The sequence below is a fragment of the Hemicordylus capensis genome, chromosome 1, assembly GCF_027244095.1.
Source record: "Hemicordylus capensis ecotype Gifberg chromosome 1, rHemCap1.1.pri, whole genome shotgun sequence".
NCBI lineage: Eukaryota > Metazoa > Chordata > Lepidosauria > Squamata > Cordylidae > Hemicordylus > Hemicordylus capensis.
Genome location: NC_069657.1, coordinates 400,195,332 through 400,211,241, shown reverse-complemented (window position 1 = coordinate 400,211,241; position 15,910 = coordinate 400,195,332). Strand labels below are relative to the sequence as shown.

The 15,910-nt window shown below is 45.3% G+C and overlaps 1 protein-coding gene across 4 annotated transcripts in view; it reads left to right on the top strand.

The window, feature by feature from the left end:
* KIF6 (kinesin family member 6) overlaps window positions 1-15,910 on the top strand; it is a 352,942-nt gene that overhangs the window by 54,998 nt on the left and 282,034 nt on the right. For all 4 annotated transcript variants that reach the window (XM_053305319.1, XM_053305322.1, XM_053305332.1 and 1 more), the window contains exon 5: window positions 7,504-7,613. In XM_053305319.1, the coding sequence (XP_053161294.1) occupies window positions 7,504-7,613 (110 nt within the window). The remainder of the gene's footprint in view (window positions 1-7,503; window positions 7,614-15,910) is intronic.

The following is a 15,910-nucleotide window of genomic DNA, read 5'->3' as shown; positions in this document are numbered from 1 at the left end:
AATGTGTTTACATGTTGAAATATCAGTTCTATCACCTCATTAAGCATTTGAGACAAAGCCAAAGGGGAAAGTCAAAGACTTTCCAGAGTGAAAGTCTTAATATAGTCTTTCAGCCTCATTGTTTAATTGGCCCAAATCACAATTCCCATAAGCTTCATTCATTTATTTAATGTCTGGTTGAAATGTGTGAATTAAATATTTCTTTCAAAAACTATATTTGTTTATTAGTTAATATTTTTTTACTTAATGTATATATACCTTTACCTCATTGTCCAAAACGGAGGCCTGCATTTTAGAATATTCTCCCCTGATTGAAATATTTCATTAGATTTCCCTTTTTAAACTAATAGACTTCATTTAATGGAATCTGTCACTTGCAGAGTTATTTTATTTATTTATTTATTTAATAAATATACTGCCTTTCCAAAAATGACTCAGGGTGGTTTACATCAAAATGAAGACAAAACAACTAAAATCAAAACTAAATCAATTAAATAATTAAAATCATTTAAAACCAACATTAAAAATTTAAAACCATGAATCTAATTAAAAGCCTGGTGAATAAATGTGTCTTCAGTGCCTTTTAAAAAGTTGCCAGAGATGGGGAGTCTCTTATTTCAACAGGGAGCACATGCCAAAGTCCAGGCGCAGCAACGGAGAAGGCCCGTCCCCGATTAGCCGCCATACGAGTTGGCGGCAACTGCAGACAAACTTCTTGCGAACAGTTGCAAGACTTCTTTGTGAAGAGCAGACACAGCTGTGGAGGGAGCAAGTTTTTCTAAACATCTAGTCTTTTCCCCTTCAAACTAACCAACAGGAAGAGGGGAGATATTCAGGGGCTGGTTTTTCTTTAAGGGGTAAGTCCTTGTGTGTTTTTGTGTGTGTTTGTTATTTGCCAGGGCTAGAAGTTGCTAGGGCTAGCAAACTCCAGTGCTTTATTTTGTCCCTGCCTGGAGGAGGTGGAGTCAGCTAGGGCTGGGGGAGGCCACACATTCCTTTGACATTCCTTTGACTCACATCTTGTGTCTCAGTTGCAAGACTACTCTGTGAAGAGCAGACAGCTGAGGAGGGAGCAAGCTTTTCTAAACATTTAGCCTTTCCCCCTTCAAAATAACTAACAGGAAGAGGGGAGATTTTCAGGGGCTGGCTTCTCTTTAAGGGGTTCACCTACATAAGAAGTGAAGGTCCGCGAGCATAGCAAACAGGGATAGCAAACAGGGCATAGGAGTTTTGCAGGAGTTTAGCAGGAAGTGTGCGGTGGAGCCTAGAACAAGCCCCTGTGATCACAAGGAGCCTGGTGGAAAATGAAATGTAGGTGCAAATCCCTCCCTCGTATTCTTGGGAAAGGCTGTTGGACAGTTAAATAGCTGACCATTACAGCTGAGCCCTATCCTTCTAATAAACTATCTAATAAACAGATAATAAACTACTTCTAATAAACTATCTCTAAATACTGTAAACAGCCAACAAAAACAGTATGAAGATAGAAAGTCAGCAGGGGGAGGGGTACTTCCCAGTGTATTGCACAGAGTGCCACATGTATGACTGTTTGCCCCATGGGCAGAAGTCATGGGTGTGTGCTTGGTGCAAGAAGCTCCTGGCTCTTAGGGAACAAATTCGTTTCCTTGAGACCAAGGTGGTGGATCTGGAGAAGCTCAGAGAGACAGAGAGGCATGTGGATGAGACCTTCAGGGACGTGATAGAGGCATCCCACTCCAGGGCTGGTATCTCCTCTGCTGTCAGGGAGAATGATGGTCTTGGGCAAGGAGGACATCGGTCTGAGGAAGCAGGAAATGTTCCTTTAGAAGGGACCCCTCCCATGGATGATGAGCCCATATCCTCTCGCGCAGGGGGTACTCCTCTGAGAGGTGGGGGCCTCCTTGTAGTGGGTGATTCGATCATTAGAAGTATAGAGAGATGGGTTTGTGACCCGCGTGTTGACTGCATGGTGACTTGCCTGCCTGGTGCGAAGGTTGCGGACATCACACAGTGTCTAGATAGGTTCTTAGGCAGTGCTGGGGAGGAGACAGCTGTCGTGGTGCATGTTGGCACCAATGATGTGGGGAAATGTAGTCGGGAGATCCTGTTAGCCAAATTTAGGCTGATGCGGTAAGTAGTGTATTGAAATCCAGGGCCCCCAAGGTAGCATTCTCAGAAATGCTACCTGTTCCACACACAGGTACAGTGAGACAGGCAGAGCTGAGGGGGTTCAATGCGTGTATGAGATGTTGGTGCCGGGAGGAAGGGTTTAGATTTGTTAGGCACTGGGATACATTTTGGAGCAAGCAAGGCCTGTACAAAAGGGATGGGCTGCACTTGAACCAAGATGGAACCAGACTTCTGGTGCTTAAAATCAAAAAGGTTGCAGAGCAGCTTTTAAAATGACGCCTGGGGAACAGCCAATGGGAGTTGGGCAGTATCAGTTTGGCAAAAGCCATTCTTTAAAGTGCGAGGGTGCAAAGGATTCAGATAAAACAGAAGGGGACAGAGCAGAACCACATAAAGAGTAGATGGGAGCCTGTACCCGCTGTTCAAAGAGTCAAAAGCACACTTGAGGTGAGAGACTCAGCGTATATGTGCCTATATGCCAATGCCAGAAGCCTCCGAGCCAAGATGCGTGAGCTGGAGTGCTTGGTTGCTAATGCAGAAATAGATATAGTGGGCATAACAGAAACATGGTGGAACTGTGAGAACCAGTGGGACACAGTTCTCCCTGGATATAAACCCTATAGAAAGGACAGGGAGGGGCGCATTGGAGGTGGAGTAGCACTGTATGTTAAAGAAGGGATAGAATCTAACAAGCTAGAAAACCTAGGTGGATTGGAGTCCTCCACAGAAACCCTGTGGGTGACAATACAAGGCCTGAAAGGGAACATGCTACTGGGGACGTGCTATCGCCCTCCGGATCAAAATGCTGACAGCGACTGGGAGTCGCAGGAGGAAATCAGGGAGGCATCAAGGAGAGGCAGGGCTGTAATTATGGGTGACTTCAATTACCCACACATAGACTGGATAAATTCACAGTCAGGTCAGGACAAAGAGGTCAAATTTCTAGATATGCTAAATGACTGTGCCCTAGAACAGTTGGTCTTCGAACCAACCAGAGAGAAGGTGACCTTGGACTTAATTCTGAGTGGCACTCAGGACCTGGTGCGTGATGTCAGTGTCATCGACCCTTTAGGGAACAGTGACCAAAGTGCCATCAAATTCAGCATACATGCGGGGAGAGAATCACCAAGGATGTCTAACACAGACATTTTGAATTTCAGAAGAGGAAACGTCTCCAAAATGAGGAGTATGGTGAAAAGAAAGCTGGAAGGGAAAATCAGGAGAGTTATTTCACTCCAGAGTGCATGGAGTTTAGTCAAAACCACAATACTAGAATCCCAGTTAGATTGTTTACCCAAAAGGAGGAAAGCTACCACTAAGTCCAGGAGGATGCCAGCATGGCTAACGGGTACTGTCAAGGAAGCCATAAAAGGGAAGAAGACTTCCTTCCGAAATTGGAAGGCCTGTCCAAATGAAGAGAACAGAAAGGAACACAAACTCTGGCAAAAGAAATGCAAGGTGACAATAAGGGAGGCAGAATTGACAAGAGATGATGTTCTAAACTGTCTGGAAAAGCTGAAAGCTAACAAATCACCAGGGCCGGATGGCATCCATCCAAGAGTCCTCAAAGAACTCATATGTCAAATTACCGACCTCCTTGCTAAAATATATAACTTATCCCTGAAATCGGGCTCTGTACCAGAGGACTGGAGAGTAGCAAATGTAACACCGATTTTCAAAAAGCGATCCAGAGGAGATCCGGGAAATTATAGGCCGGTTAGCCTAACGCCCGATCGCGGCAAATTGATGGAAAGCATCCTCACGGATAAAATTGTAAAGCACATAGAAGAACAGGCCCTGCTGGGAATGAGCCAGCATGGCTTCTGAAAAGGGAAATCTTGCCTGACCAACCTTTTGGAGTTCTTTGAGAGTGTCAGCAAGTGTGTGGATAAGGGTGATCCAGTTGGCATAGTCTACCTGGACTTCCAAAAAGCTTTTGACAAAGTTCCTCATCAAAGACTCCTGAGGAAACTTAGCGGTCATGGGATAAAGGGACAAGTACATGTGTGGATTGCTAACTGGTTGAAAGACAGGAAACCGAGGGTAGGTATCAATGGAGAGTTTTCACAATGGAGGGAAGTAAGAAGTGGGGTCTCCCAGGGATCTGTACTGGGACCTGTGCTTTTTAATTTATTCATAAATGATCTAGAAGATCATTTATGATGATCTCTGGATTAGAGACCATATTATTCCTATATTACAGGACTTGCACTGGCTGCCGATAAGTTTCCGGGCAAAATACAAAGTGCTGGTTATCCTCTCTAATAAAACGCTTGGTGTCCGTCCGTGGACGGACACCAAGCGTGTGTCCGTGCCTCCCTGCCCTGTTCTGCACCTGCGCGAAGCGCAGGCCCAGAACAGGGCAAGGGAGACACGCTCGCCGGCACCCGGCAGCCATCTTGGGCGGCCAGAAGCGGCCGCCCCGAAGAAGCCGGAGAGGAGGCGGCGGGAAAGTGACCGAGGCGGCGGCAGAGCCGCCGCCTCGGCCAAAACAGATGAAGGCGGGGGGGGGGAGCGGAGGCCATGTAACCTTAAAAAAAAATTTACTTCCGCCGCCACCGCCGCCGACCGCCCACCCTCCCTCCCAGCTGCCGAGTCCCCCTTACCCTGGCCGACTGCTGTCCGCCGAAGACAGCCCTTAATTTAAGAGGCAGAGAGGAGCTCGCAAGCAGAGCTCCTCTCTGTGCAAAGCCTCTTACCAAACTGCCGCTTTGGGCGCAAGGGACGCAAGCGCCCAAAGCGGCAGTTCGGTAAGAGGCTTTGCACAGAGAGGAGCTCTGCTTGCGAGCTCCTCTCTGCCTCTTAAATTAAGGGCTATCTTCGGCGGACAGCAGTCGGCCAGGGTAAGGGGGACTCGGCAGCTGGGAGGGAGGGTGGGCGGTCGGCGGCGGCGGCCGCGGGAGTAAATTTTTTTTTAAAGTTACATGGCCTCCGCTCCGCCCCCGGTCTCTGTCTCCCCGGCCTGGCGGGGGCAAGTGCCTGGGCCGATTTGGCCCTTAAAGGTAGGGGGGGGGACGGCGGAGGGAGGGGGAATGGCGGCGGGGGGCCAGGAGCGCCGTTACTAGCGCCCGTTATTCAACGGGCCAAAATTCACTTGTAACCTATAAAGCCCTAAACAGCTTAGGCCCACGGCACTTAAGAGAGCGTCTTCTTCTGCATGATCCCCATCACCCACTACGTACATCAGGGGAGGCTTGTCTGTGGCTACCTTCATGTCGTTTAGTGGCCACCCAGGGACGGACCATCTCTGTTCTTGCCCCGAGACTTTGGAATGCGCTTCCCGTGGGAATAAGAGTCTCCCCTTCTCTAGCGGCTTTTTAAAAGTGTCTAAAGACTTATCTTTTTACCCAGGCCTTTTAGCTTTTTAACTTTTTAAACTTTTGTTTGTTTATTATTTGTTTTAAACTGTTTTTAGTATTTGTTTGTTGTGAACCACCCTGATACGTTGGCTTAGGGCGGTATAAAAATGTGTTAAATAAATAAATAAATAAATAAAAATGTGCTCAGTTTCTTATTTATTTGTTTGTTTGTTTGTTTGTTTGTTTGTTTGTTTACTGAACAAATGCTTTGCCCTGTGAGAGAGACTTCAAATCTGAAATAACATGTTCAATTAGAAAATAGTTGTTGAAAGCATGGTGGTAGGTCTTTTGTGATGCTTTCATTTTGTGAAGGAAATTAATTTACTTTTTCCTGTAGATCACAGCTTCACAGTTCATTATTTTGAATTTTATGTTGTTTGGATTTGTCTGGTGAGCAGGGGAGAATCCTGTCTGCAGAAAACAGTTGGGTTATATTACATTCTGGTAGTGCAGAACAGAGTGTGTGTGCTTGTAGGGGATAGCTGACAGCATATGCTGGCAACAGTTTGATTTATTTATTTTTTAAGTAGAGGGAAGCAACATACCAGATGACTTTCTCAGTGTACAGTTTTAAGAATAGTTTGAGGTGAAGGGTTGCATCATTGTAGCAAAATTCTTTGTGAAAAATGTATGGTCAATATCCAGACTAAAAGTTGTACGTAGGAAGCACTTTCCATGGTGCATAGAGGGGAGGGGCAATTTTTGGTTGTCTCCCCACAGCCCCACTCTCTCTGCAACTGCCTGTTGTTAATGAAAATATATCTTAGGGGTCCCCCAACCATTAAAAAAAATTTTTTTTGAGAGGCACAGGCAGCTGTAGAGGGAAGGTGGAGTTCGCATAAAATCTCCCCTTTCCTCTGTACAGGAATGGAAAATGAACCCTGTGTGCAGTCTCTGCCTATATTACACAATTTAACAATCCTGTTAGGCATTATGAGCGTACTTGGGAGGTTTATGGATAACTGTCTAGAAAGATGACTTATGGCTGCTCAGGTGGAACAGTGCCAGCCCCAGTTACCCAGCAGGCTTTGTCCTGGCTTTCTTTCTCTTGGCCTTTGCCTCTTCCCTTGCTTTTTCAAATCCTGCAATGCCACTAAGCTGTGTTCCTAGGCAGCTGCTGTGTTCAGCTCTGCTTGCGTTATCTTATTCTTAATGCTTGGCATCCAGATCTGTTAACCATGGCAATCTTTCTTTAGAGTGAGGCATGCTGATCATTAGGTAGACAAATGGGTCTGAGATGATGGGTAGTGATTGGAGGACTGGTGGTTGATGTCACAAAGATACCGATACTTCCCTATAGTAAGGAGAAGCAGTGCTATTTCCCATGTGGTTCCTGGGGAAAAGGACCTTTGTGGGTCCCCCCCCCCAGGTGAAAGGTTGCAAGATCTCAAAATGTACTTGATTATCTCTCTACCACCACCACCACCACCATCATCACTACTACTACTATGTATATTTATATACCACCACCACCACCACCACCCCTAGTTTTCAGACTGTACTTCAACTGCTTGAGCCAGCAAAGCAGTGCTTCAGTAGAAGACAGACAGAATAACTCACAGCAGCGTGGGACATTGCTTCTCGGCCAAAAGAACAAGCATGCATATATTGGGCCAATGAACAAAAACAACTTAGGCTGAACAAAAAACTAGTTTTTTTATAACTGGAAAAGCTTAATTTGTGAGCATTTTTACTAATTTTTGGTTGCTGCTGCTCTTTTATGCAGGTCTTGTATATTTTTGTCAACTTTATTATTTTTCTTCATTTGTGTGTACTGTATATATGCTAAAATGTTTATAGCTGAACAATAATAATTTAAAATAACCTTTCTAATAGTGTAGGTGGGGACGGCTTTTAATGAAAGTTATGTTTAAGTAGCCAAAAATGCAGACTTCAAGTGTACCTTAAGTTTAAAATGTTTCCGAAGAATGAATTATGATAAGGAGCCAAATAACACAAAATTTGTACTGGTAATGTACCCTAGGTTTTTAGACAACTATCTGTAGCTGGTCTTTTAATTTTTCTCCCAATACAGGACAGCAGCAAGGTGTACACAACACACATTTCCTACTTAGAAATTTACAACGAGTGTGGATATGATCTGCTGGACCCAAGGCATGAAGCTTCCAGACTAGAAGATTTGCCGTGAGTAGTGTATGGGAGGGGAAACCTAGTAAAAACCTTTTCTTTGCTCTAAAAAATAAAATAAAACTCTCTCGCCCAATCTCTAGATGCCATATTGAATTGGCATATTTAGAAGCCCAAGCACACAGAGATTTATAGCATAATCCTGTGCATTTCTACTCAAAAGTTAGTTCTATTTAATTAAATGTAACTTACTCCCAAGGAAGTGTGTAAAGGATTAAACTGTGTTCTAAAAGTTTTATTTCCCATATTTTGAAACTCTAAATGTGTTAGTATAGCATTTTCTAAAAGTAAATTCATGTATTTGGAACACCAGAGTTAAAACTTTATTCTAGGGTAAAAAAAATATTCCGGTTTAATAGAAGAATAAATGTGGTTACAAATTCAGTCATGAAGTAATGGAAATTAAGGTGCGAGATGACACATCCCAACATGTCACCTGCAAGCATGCACCCTTGCACCATCAGCACGCTATGTATAAACTCTGTAACATGGAACATGCAAACATGACTGTAGTTTGCAAATGTGCTGCAACATGCGAATCCAACACTGCATGCAAACATATGTCAGATGCATACTGCAACCTTTATTGCATAAAAACACATAGAAGCTCGCTGCACAGAAACAGATGCAGCAAAATGCCACATTCATGCACACATTCTGTAGTGTACTACATACAGACATGTGCAGGAATCAAGTTAGATTTTCTACAGATCAATCTGAAACAAACCATTAGCACATGTGAGAGTAATAAGGGTGCAAAAATCCAGGTGTTCACTGTTATCTAAAAAAATTGGGCAGGGAATGATCGGTGCTACCTATCACCCAACCCACAAAAGAAATGGTCAAGCAGGCAATTTCTTAAAATCTTTCCTCAAAAACCCCATAGGATCCTACAGGGATTTGGGGGAAAGGTTCAAAATTTGTTTAAAATTGCCTGTTTGCTCATTTCTTTTGTGGGTTGGGTGATAGTAGCACCCATCACGCTGTACCACCCAATCCACTTTGGTGTTCCTATGACTTACCCACGGGGAACAATGGGGTGTTTCAAGTTTCCCATTGTTCCCTATGGCTGAAACAAGCAGCGTGCACAAATTTTCAACTCTGTGCAAAAAACGTTTTTGCCCCTCCCAACACAGAACACCACATTTTGCCAAACACACAGTCAAAAAATAGCCAAAAAAGAATCACTGACCCAGAATCCACTGCCAGCCACAGTGCCTGTGCTCCAGTAACATCATTGGCACAAGTTGCTCTCTCACACACAATTAGGATTTCAGCAACAGCTTACACAGCAGCACTCTTAGCAGCCAGCAAGCATAACCATAAGTTCAACTAGAACAACTTCTTCAGCCACATTTTAACTGAGGACACCTTGCAATGCTGATTGCAGAGCAGTGAGTGCAGCACAAGTTAGTCTCAAGGCCAGACATGGAGCTCATTGCAGCAATCACCAAGAACACAGTATTACACACAGAGCTGAGTTGCCACTGTTCATTTCTCGCCACAGCATCATCTCACAAACAGGCCAAACCACAACTCAAGAAAGGAAGGCAAGTACCCCATTTCTGCTCTTGTAAATCTGAGATCCAGCAAAACCATATAGTAATAATATAGCAGCAATAGCACAGCATATTATACTCAGTGCTGAGAAAAGAAAACCACACCTCCCTTGGTTCCTTCCTTCTCTCCTGATATATCCTCTTCAAGGGCACACTAAGGGCTCTCTCTCTCTCCTTCCCAGGCCCTTTGAAAACATTTTGAAATATTCTCCTTTTTTGGTCCTCCTCCCTCCACCAAGCCAATGGGTGCACAGTTGACCATGACAACACTTGATTTGTATGATAACAAGCCAAGCAAGTAACAAGGAGTTCTCAAACCAATTGGAATTGTAGGTGGGGGGGGTGTAGTTGGCATATGGCAGTTGACAGTTGGCACTGTCCAGTGACACTCAAAATGAACAGAAGAAATGAAAATGTGCAATGAATCCTCATAGGGATTCATTATGAGGAAAGGTTATTATACACGAAAGAATCCAAACACTTGAAAAATGACTGCACATTTTGCTCCATAACTTGACTTCTACAAGGGCTAGAGCTTAGTTTCTTTTTGTTTGTTTTTTAAATGAAAGCTGGGGATATGTGTTAGGGTTAGGATATGGCAACTTCAAATCCTCATTGTTTCCTATGGCAGAAATGTTCAAAATCAGTAAAAACTAAAAAAAAAATCATTAAAAATCAACCAAGTGTTGGGTGGTAGGTGGCACCCATGGCGACCTACCCACCACCCAAATTTGGTGCCCCTAGGACCTTGTTAAGTGGTCCAAATCAAATCAAAGCAAATATAAATCGAATCTGGGGTGATTTGGAGGGGGTACATTTGGATACAAAACAAATCAGGGATGATTTGTTTTGGGCACAAATCGAATAAAAAAAGTCTATTTGTGCACATCCTTAATATCTAGAGAGCAGACATGCACACTGAGGAGAAAGATAAGGAGAGATGCAGAGTCACACTGTTAGCCCTTGGTGCCCACAACCCTAACTCTAGTCATGACTGTAATCTCTCTCTATATTCCTTGAATTATATAAAATATACATTTTCCAAAAATCCTAAAATGTATGTGCAGATTGTTGGTAAAGGTGTTCTTGAGGTATATTTTTAAGATTAGATAAGAACTTTATAAAAATCCTGAGTTTGAAAACATCTGAAACAAGAATTAAATTGCCTTTTCATCTCAATGAAATATTCTGCACACTAAAGATAGATAGCAATAGCAATAGCACTTACATTTATATACCGCTCTATAGCCGGAGCTCTCTAAGCGGTTTACAATGGTTTTAGCATATTGCCCCCAACATTCTGGGTACTCATTTTACCGACCTCGGAAGGATGGAAGGCTGAGTCAACCTTGAGCCCCTGGTCAGGATCGAACTTGTAACCTTCTGGTTACAGGGCAACAGTTTTACCACTGCGCCACCAGGGCTCTTTCAATTAGTCACTTTTGACATTAAAACTTATGATGTATTGCAATTTATATTTAATGTTCTAGGGGGAAAATACATATGGAGGAAGGGGAAGGAAATGGGCAGCCCCTGTGTTGAGCAGCCATTCCTTGACCCACAGTATGTGATATCACTCCCTTTGTTCATGGGAATCAGAAACACATGCAGAGCAAAGTACTTGAAAATGATTTGTTACTTTCTAGTTTACAGCATGCATTCTGATTTTTCTTCATTTGGTAGCCACATTATACCCAATGTCTTCCTTGGTCTCCTCCTCCCCTTGAATGTCTTCTCTTACATCTTCTTCTACATTGTTTTGTTTTAACGACTTCTACAGAGAGATTTGTGTTAGCCTCTTGCAGCAAAACCAACAGGCTAAGACTCATTTTTGCTGTTGTTGGAAATCTTAATATATGTACTCATTCATAAGCTCATTTTCCAATTTTAGGTTTATGCTATGACCACTCTATTGCTAGTGACTTAGTTCACATTAAACTTCACATATTGGCACATGGGGTCTGAACTGCTTTTATGGTGGTTTATCATAAGTGCTTTTAATCCTCCTCTGAGTCATGATTTGTTTTACTCACAAGTAGGATTTCCTACTTTCAAGTAGTCCTATTCGTTACATTGGATGCTTCCCAACTGTTCCAGACCACATAAACTACAATAATTTAATACTTCACTTCAGGGGAATGCAGTGGTGACCCCAGCACCCCAAGCATGGTGTCCTGCACAACTCACTGACAATGTAAATTGTTAGCTAAGAAACATGAACATTCCATAATGAGAATCCATGATGAGAATCCATAATGAGAATCCATGCTTCAACATCTCAACCATAACCATAAGGAGCCCCTGGTGGTGCAGTGGTAAAACTGCCGCCCTGTAACCAGAAGGTTACAAGTTTGATCCTGACCAGGGGCTCAAGGTTGACTCAGCCTTCCATCCTTCCGAGGTCGGTAAAATGAGTACCCAGAATGTTGGGGGCAATATGCTAAATCATTGTAAACCGCTTAGAGAGCTCCGGCTATAGAGCGGTATATAAATGTAAGTGCTATTGCTATTGCTATTGCTATAATGAGAATCCATGCTTCAACATCTCAATTCTCAGCATTTCAGCTGAAAGGACACACTATGTCTGACCTAAAGGCAATCATCACAGGTCTGGTAACTGGTCAAGTGCATTTTACAGGCCAGGCTCCCACATTCAGCACATCTTTTGTTTGTTTTCTTGTCAGCTGTCCTTGGGCAAGCACTTCTTGTATGCATTCAAAACCTACATCTTCTGTTCATCCAGGTCAATTGATGTGTCTCAAAAGAGCCTTCATGGGTCAACTCTTTGCTCAGGAGAGCCTCTGTCAGCTGTACACTGGGGAAAATAGTTATCCCCCACCACAATTCTCTGAGGGAATGTCCAGATGAACACAGCCCTGCACACGCAATAATATCAGGGCCACAGTAGCTCCTTTTTTGTGCTGTGCCCCACTAGGAGAAATGGGAAAAGACCAGAGATGTACTGTGGTTTGTTGGTCCACTGATGCTAGGCTTACTGAAGCTGACAAGTTGTAGTTGCTGATCCTTTTGGCTTTTTTCTGCTGGCAAAAATCCTTGCTTTTGCAAGGTCAGATCATGCTTCTGAATGATTTACTTGTTCTAAACACTAGGTCTGACATTGTGGTAGGGATGGGTTTAATCTGCCCTAAATTGGGAGCACAGCAGTATGCAGTGCCTCAGCCTTTTTTTCAGACACTATCATCTTTCAAGGTCAATCAAGCTTTCAAGAGGGAACAAAACTGATATTTCCAAAGACAAACAGGGTGGTCTCTCCTATCCTTAATGACTTAACATGGGAATGGGATAGAAACCACCCCACTGTAGGAAGACCATTCAATTTTGGGTCGTTTTCGACCCTGTGTCATTTTTATTAGTAGCATAAATATCATAACTCATATGGGCCATACTTGTGGATATATAATGTACCAACATGCAGGTAAGGGTATGACAACAAGGTCATAGTCTTTTGTAGTTTGCTTATTTATGCACCTGTACACAGCCTGCGATCACAGCCATCTCAAATTGAGATGAGGGTTTAATAAGACGCATCTTCTTTTGCTAATACTACAGTACCAGAGGCAGTCAAGTTTGGTTCTGTGTGATGGTATTACCCCTTTGAAGCCTGATTCAGTGAGCTGTAGTACTTCTGCTAAAGTGTTTAGGATATAACATAAGAGCAGCCGTGCTGGATCAGGTGCCAGGCTTATCTAGTACAGCACCCTTTTTCACACAGTGGCCCACCAGATGCCTCCAAGGAGCTGACAGGGGTTGAGGGCTTACCCCCTCTCCTGCCATTGCTCCCCTGTAACTGGTATATAGTGGCCTCTTGCCTCTGAGGCTGGAGGTGGCCTATAACAACCAGAGAATTCCATAAGTTAATAGATCCTTTTATCGGATCTAAATTTCCCAACCTCCAGTTTCATGGGATGACCCCTGGTTCATGGGGCATGGTGAGAGAGGAAGAAAAATTTCTCCCTGTCCACTTGCGCTACTCCATGCATAATTTTATTCACCTCTATCATGTCTCCCCATAGTTGCCTCTTTTCCAGACTAAAAAGCCCCAGATACTGTAGCCTCGCCACATAAGGAAGGTGCTCCAGGCCCCTGAACATCTTGGTTGCCCTCTTCTGCACGTTTTCCAGTTCTGCCGCACATTGAGTTGAGACTTTCAACAAGCTGTGCTGTCCACCACAACCAAAGATCTCTCCTGGTCAGTCGCTGATAGCTCAGATCCCATCAGCGCATATGAAAAGTTGGGGTGTTTTGCCTCAATATGCATAACTTTACACTTGCTTACACTGAACCGCAACCCAACCCAAGCCGCCAAACTTTGAGTTGGTGAGTCAAGCCATCCACCGAGCGGGAACTATTCCCAACCCTCCGGGCCACAAAAACCCTGAAGGGCTGTTCCTTTTCCCTCCACCCCAAATGGTCCTCCAGCCGAGCACCATTAATCAATCCACCTACCCAACACCTGCACTCTCCTGCCATAGAAGTGGGGCAAACCTCTGTATAGCCCCACTTACCCTACCCCCTAGCGTTTCCTGAATGCCTCATTGTAAGTCCCAGAGGAACAGGTCATTTCCCAGTTCAGTCAAATGTACTCCATTCCCCTGTGCAGTGAAGCATCCTGAACCTGAATGTCAGGATGCGGGATCACTCTTCTGCCCAAGGCAGTGATGGTTCTCCCAATCTCCCTGTTTACTTTCTTGCACACCTTATTGAAGCATAGTGAGGGCCCTGGCCCCTCCAGCTCAACCGTGGAAGTAGGTTGAACCAAACCAACAACCGGTCCAGCCACCGTGTGGCCAAGCCGTGCAAGTCTTTGATTGCCTGCAGTATCAAGGCCTTGCCCTGCAGCAATCTGATGTCATTGTCCCCCAGGTGAATGAGCAGCACATGTGGGGTCCCCCGTGCAGCGGTATACTCATCCAGAGGTGGTAGGAAAGGTTTCCCCAGCCGGTCAACCTCCATCTCCCAGGTGAGGCCCACGTTGTGCCCACGTTGGTCTGCTGAGCTCTTCGACTGCCCAAAATACATAGCTATGTCCATAAATGAGTACCCAAAGCGGGGAAGGAAGTGGCCAACTGTAAACAAAAGCAGGTTAGCACCTCCATTTGGGAAGCCCGTTTGGGAAGCCCTCACTGCCGCAACAAGTGTATGTAGCATTGGCAGGCAGATGAACATCACCACCCCAGTTCCCAGATTCAACCCTTGGGCAGCCCCACAGCTGCTGCCAAAGAATCAGCCCCGATCCTGAAGGAGTGGATGGGTCAAGGCCCGCCCTCCGCAACAGCTCCTTCACCTTGGACCAAAACTGGAAACGGGCAAGGGTGTATCATCTGTGTGGCCCAAAAGTGGGCCATCGTCCTCCCTTCGTACTTCCAGGTAGTTGAGCAAAGCCCGACTGGGCATAAGCCCACAGCAGACCCCTTCACACGGTTGATCATGGCGACCCTGCCCCGTTCGTCGTTTTTCACTTTCTGCAAGCGCAGCTCCACCCTGTCCCCTTCCTGAGGGATGTCCTTGCATTGCAGGGCCCGAGAAGACATGTCAAACCTGGAAGCAGTGACCAGCTCACTGATCTGCAACGCCCTGAAGAAGGCCACCAGGGTGGAGGCCTTAAACAACCAGACCTAAAAGTTGGAAAACCAGATATCATTAAAGTGTGGTAGTCACTGTTGTAGAGTTGTGGGGGGAAATGGAACCCTTCGATCCGGGCATGGGGGGGGACTTCTGTACCCATACCTCCATCGTCCTGTGCACCCGAAAGTCGGCTGTGGAATTGGCATGCCCCGCTATTTTAGCCTGGAAGGCGAGAGCAGCTACCCTGCCACCGATGGACCCAGGTGCCAAGCCCTGTCTGCACAAGTGGACACAATAGCGTAGGCCATGGTCCACTGGGAGAGGCCATAAATCACCCAATCCAGGTGTTGCCCTGAACGTGCGAAACTCATGTACTACCACCGAGTACCGCACTCTTGTGCTAGGGGCTAAGGATAGGCGAATGGCCACCTCGACCACTAGCCTCCAAGGTTCCATAGGTGGGCGGTAAAGACTTCAAGGAGTTCCCTGGCCATTTGTGCGAGGGTGCAAAAATGCTCCTCCTGCATCCGAGAGAGCGCATCCGCAATGCAGCAAACTGAATATTGTGCCACAAACATTGTAGTGTGAAACACCTCACCAGCCACATCACCAAGGGACTCCTGGAAGTCCCTGAGTTGACCACGTGTACTATCACCATGTTATCGCACCAGAACTGTATGGTCTGATCAACGATCTCCCCGGTCCAAATGTGCACCACCGCTATGATCGGGAAGAACTCCGGGAATGTCAGCTCTTGAGAGACACCCTTCACGTCCCACTCTAGGGGCCACCTGGCAGCGCATCACTGCCCCCCCAACCCAGGCCGAAACCCTGCCCACCCGCTGTGTCGGCCTCCAGCAAGAACATGGAGCACTACAGTGAAAATGCCACTGAAATCCTTAAGAAATATAACCCACATCCTGGCATCTTTCCTAACATCCAGGGTCACTCGAATCTTGTGATGGGGGTCTTTAAGTCCCTTGGTGGCATTGCATAGCTTCCTGAGAAAAGCCTGCCCTGGCACCACTACCCTGCACACAAAGTTCAGATGCCCCATGATGCATTGCATCTCCCTCAAAGTCACCTTTTTGATCTCCAGCAGCCATTCCAGACGCAGCTCTAATGCCAGGACCTTGTTTGCCAGCAACC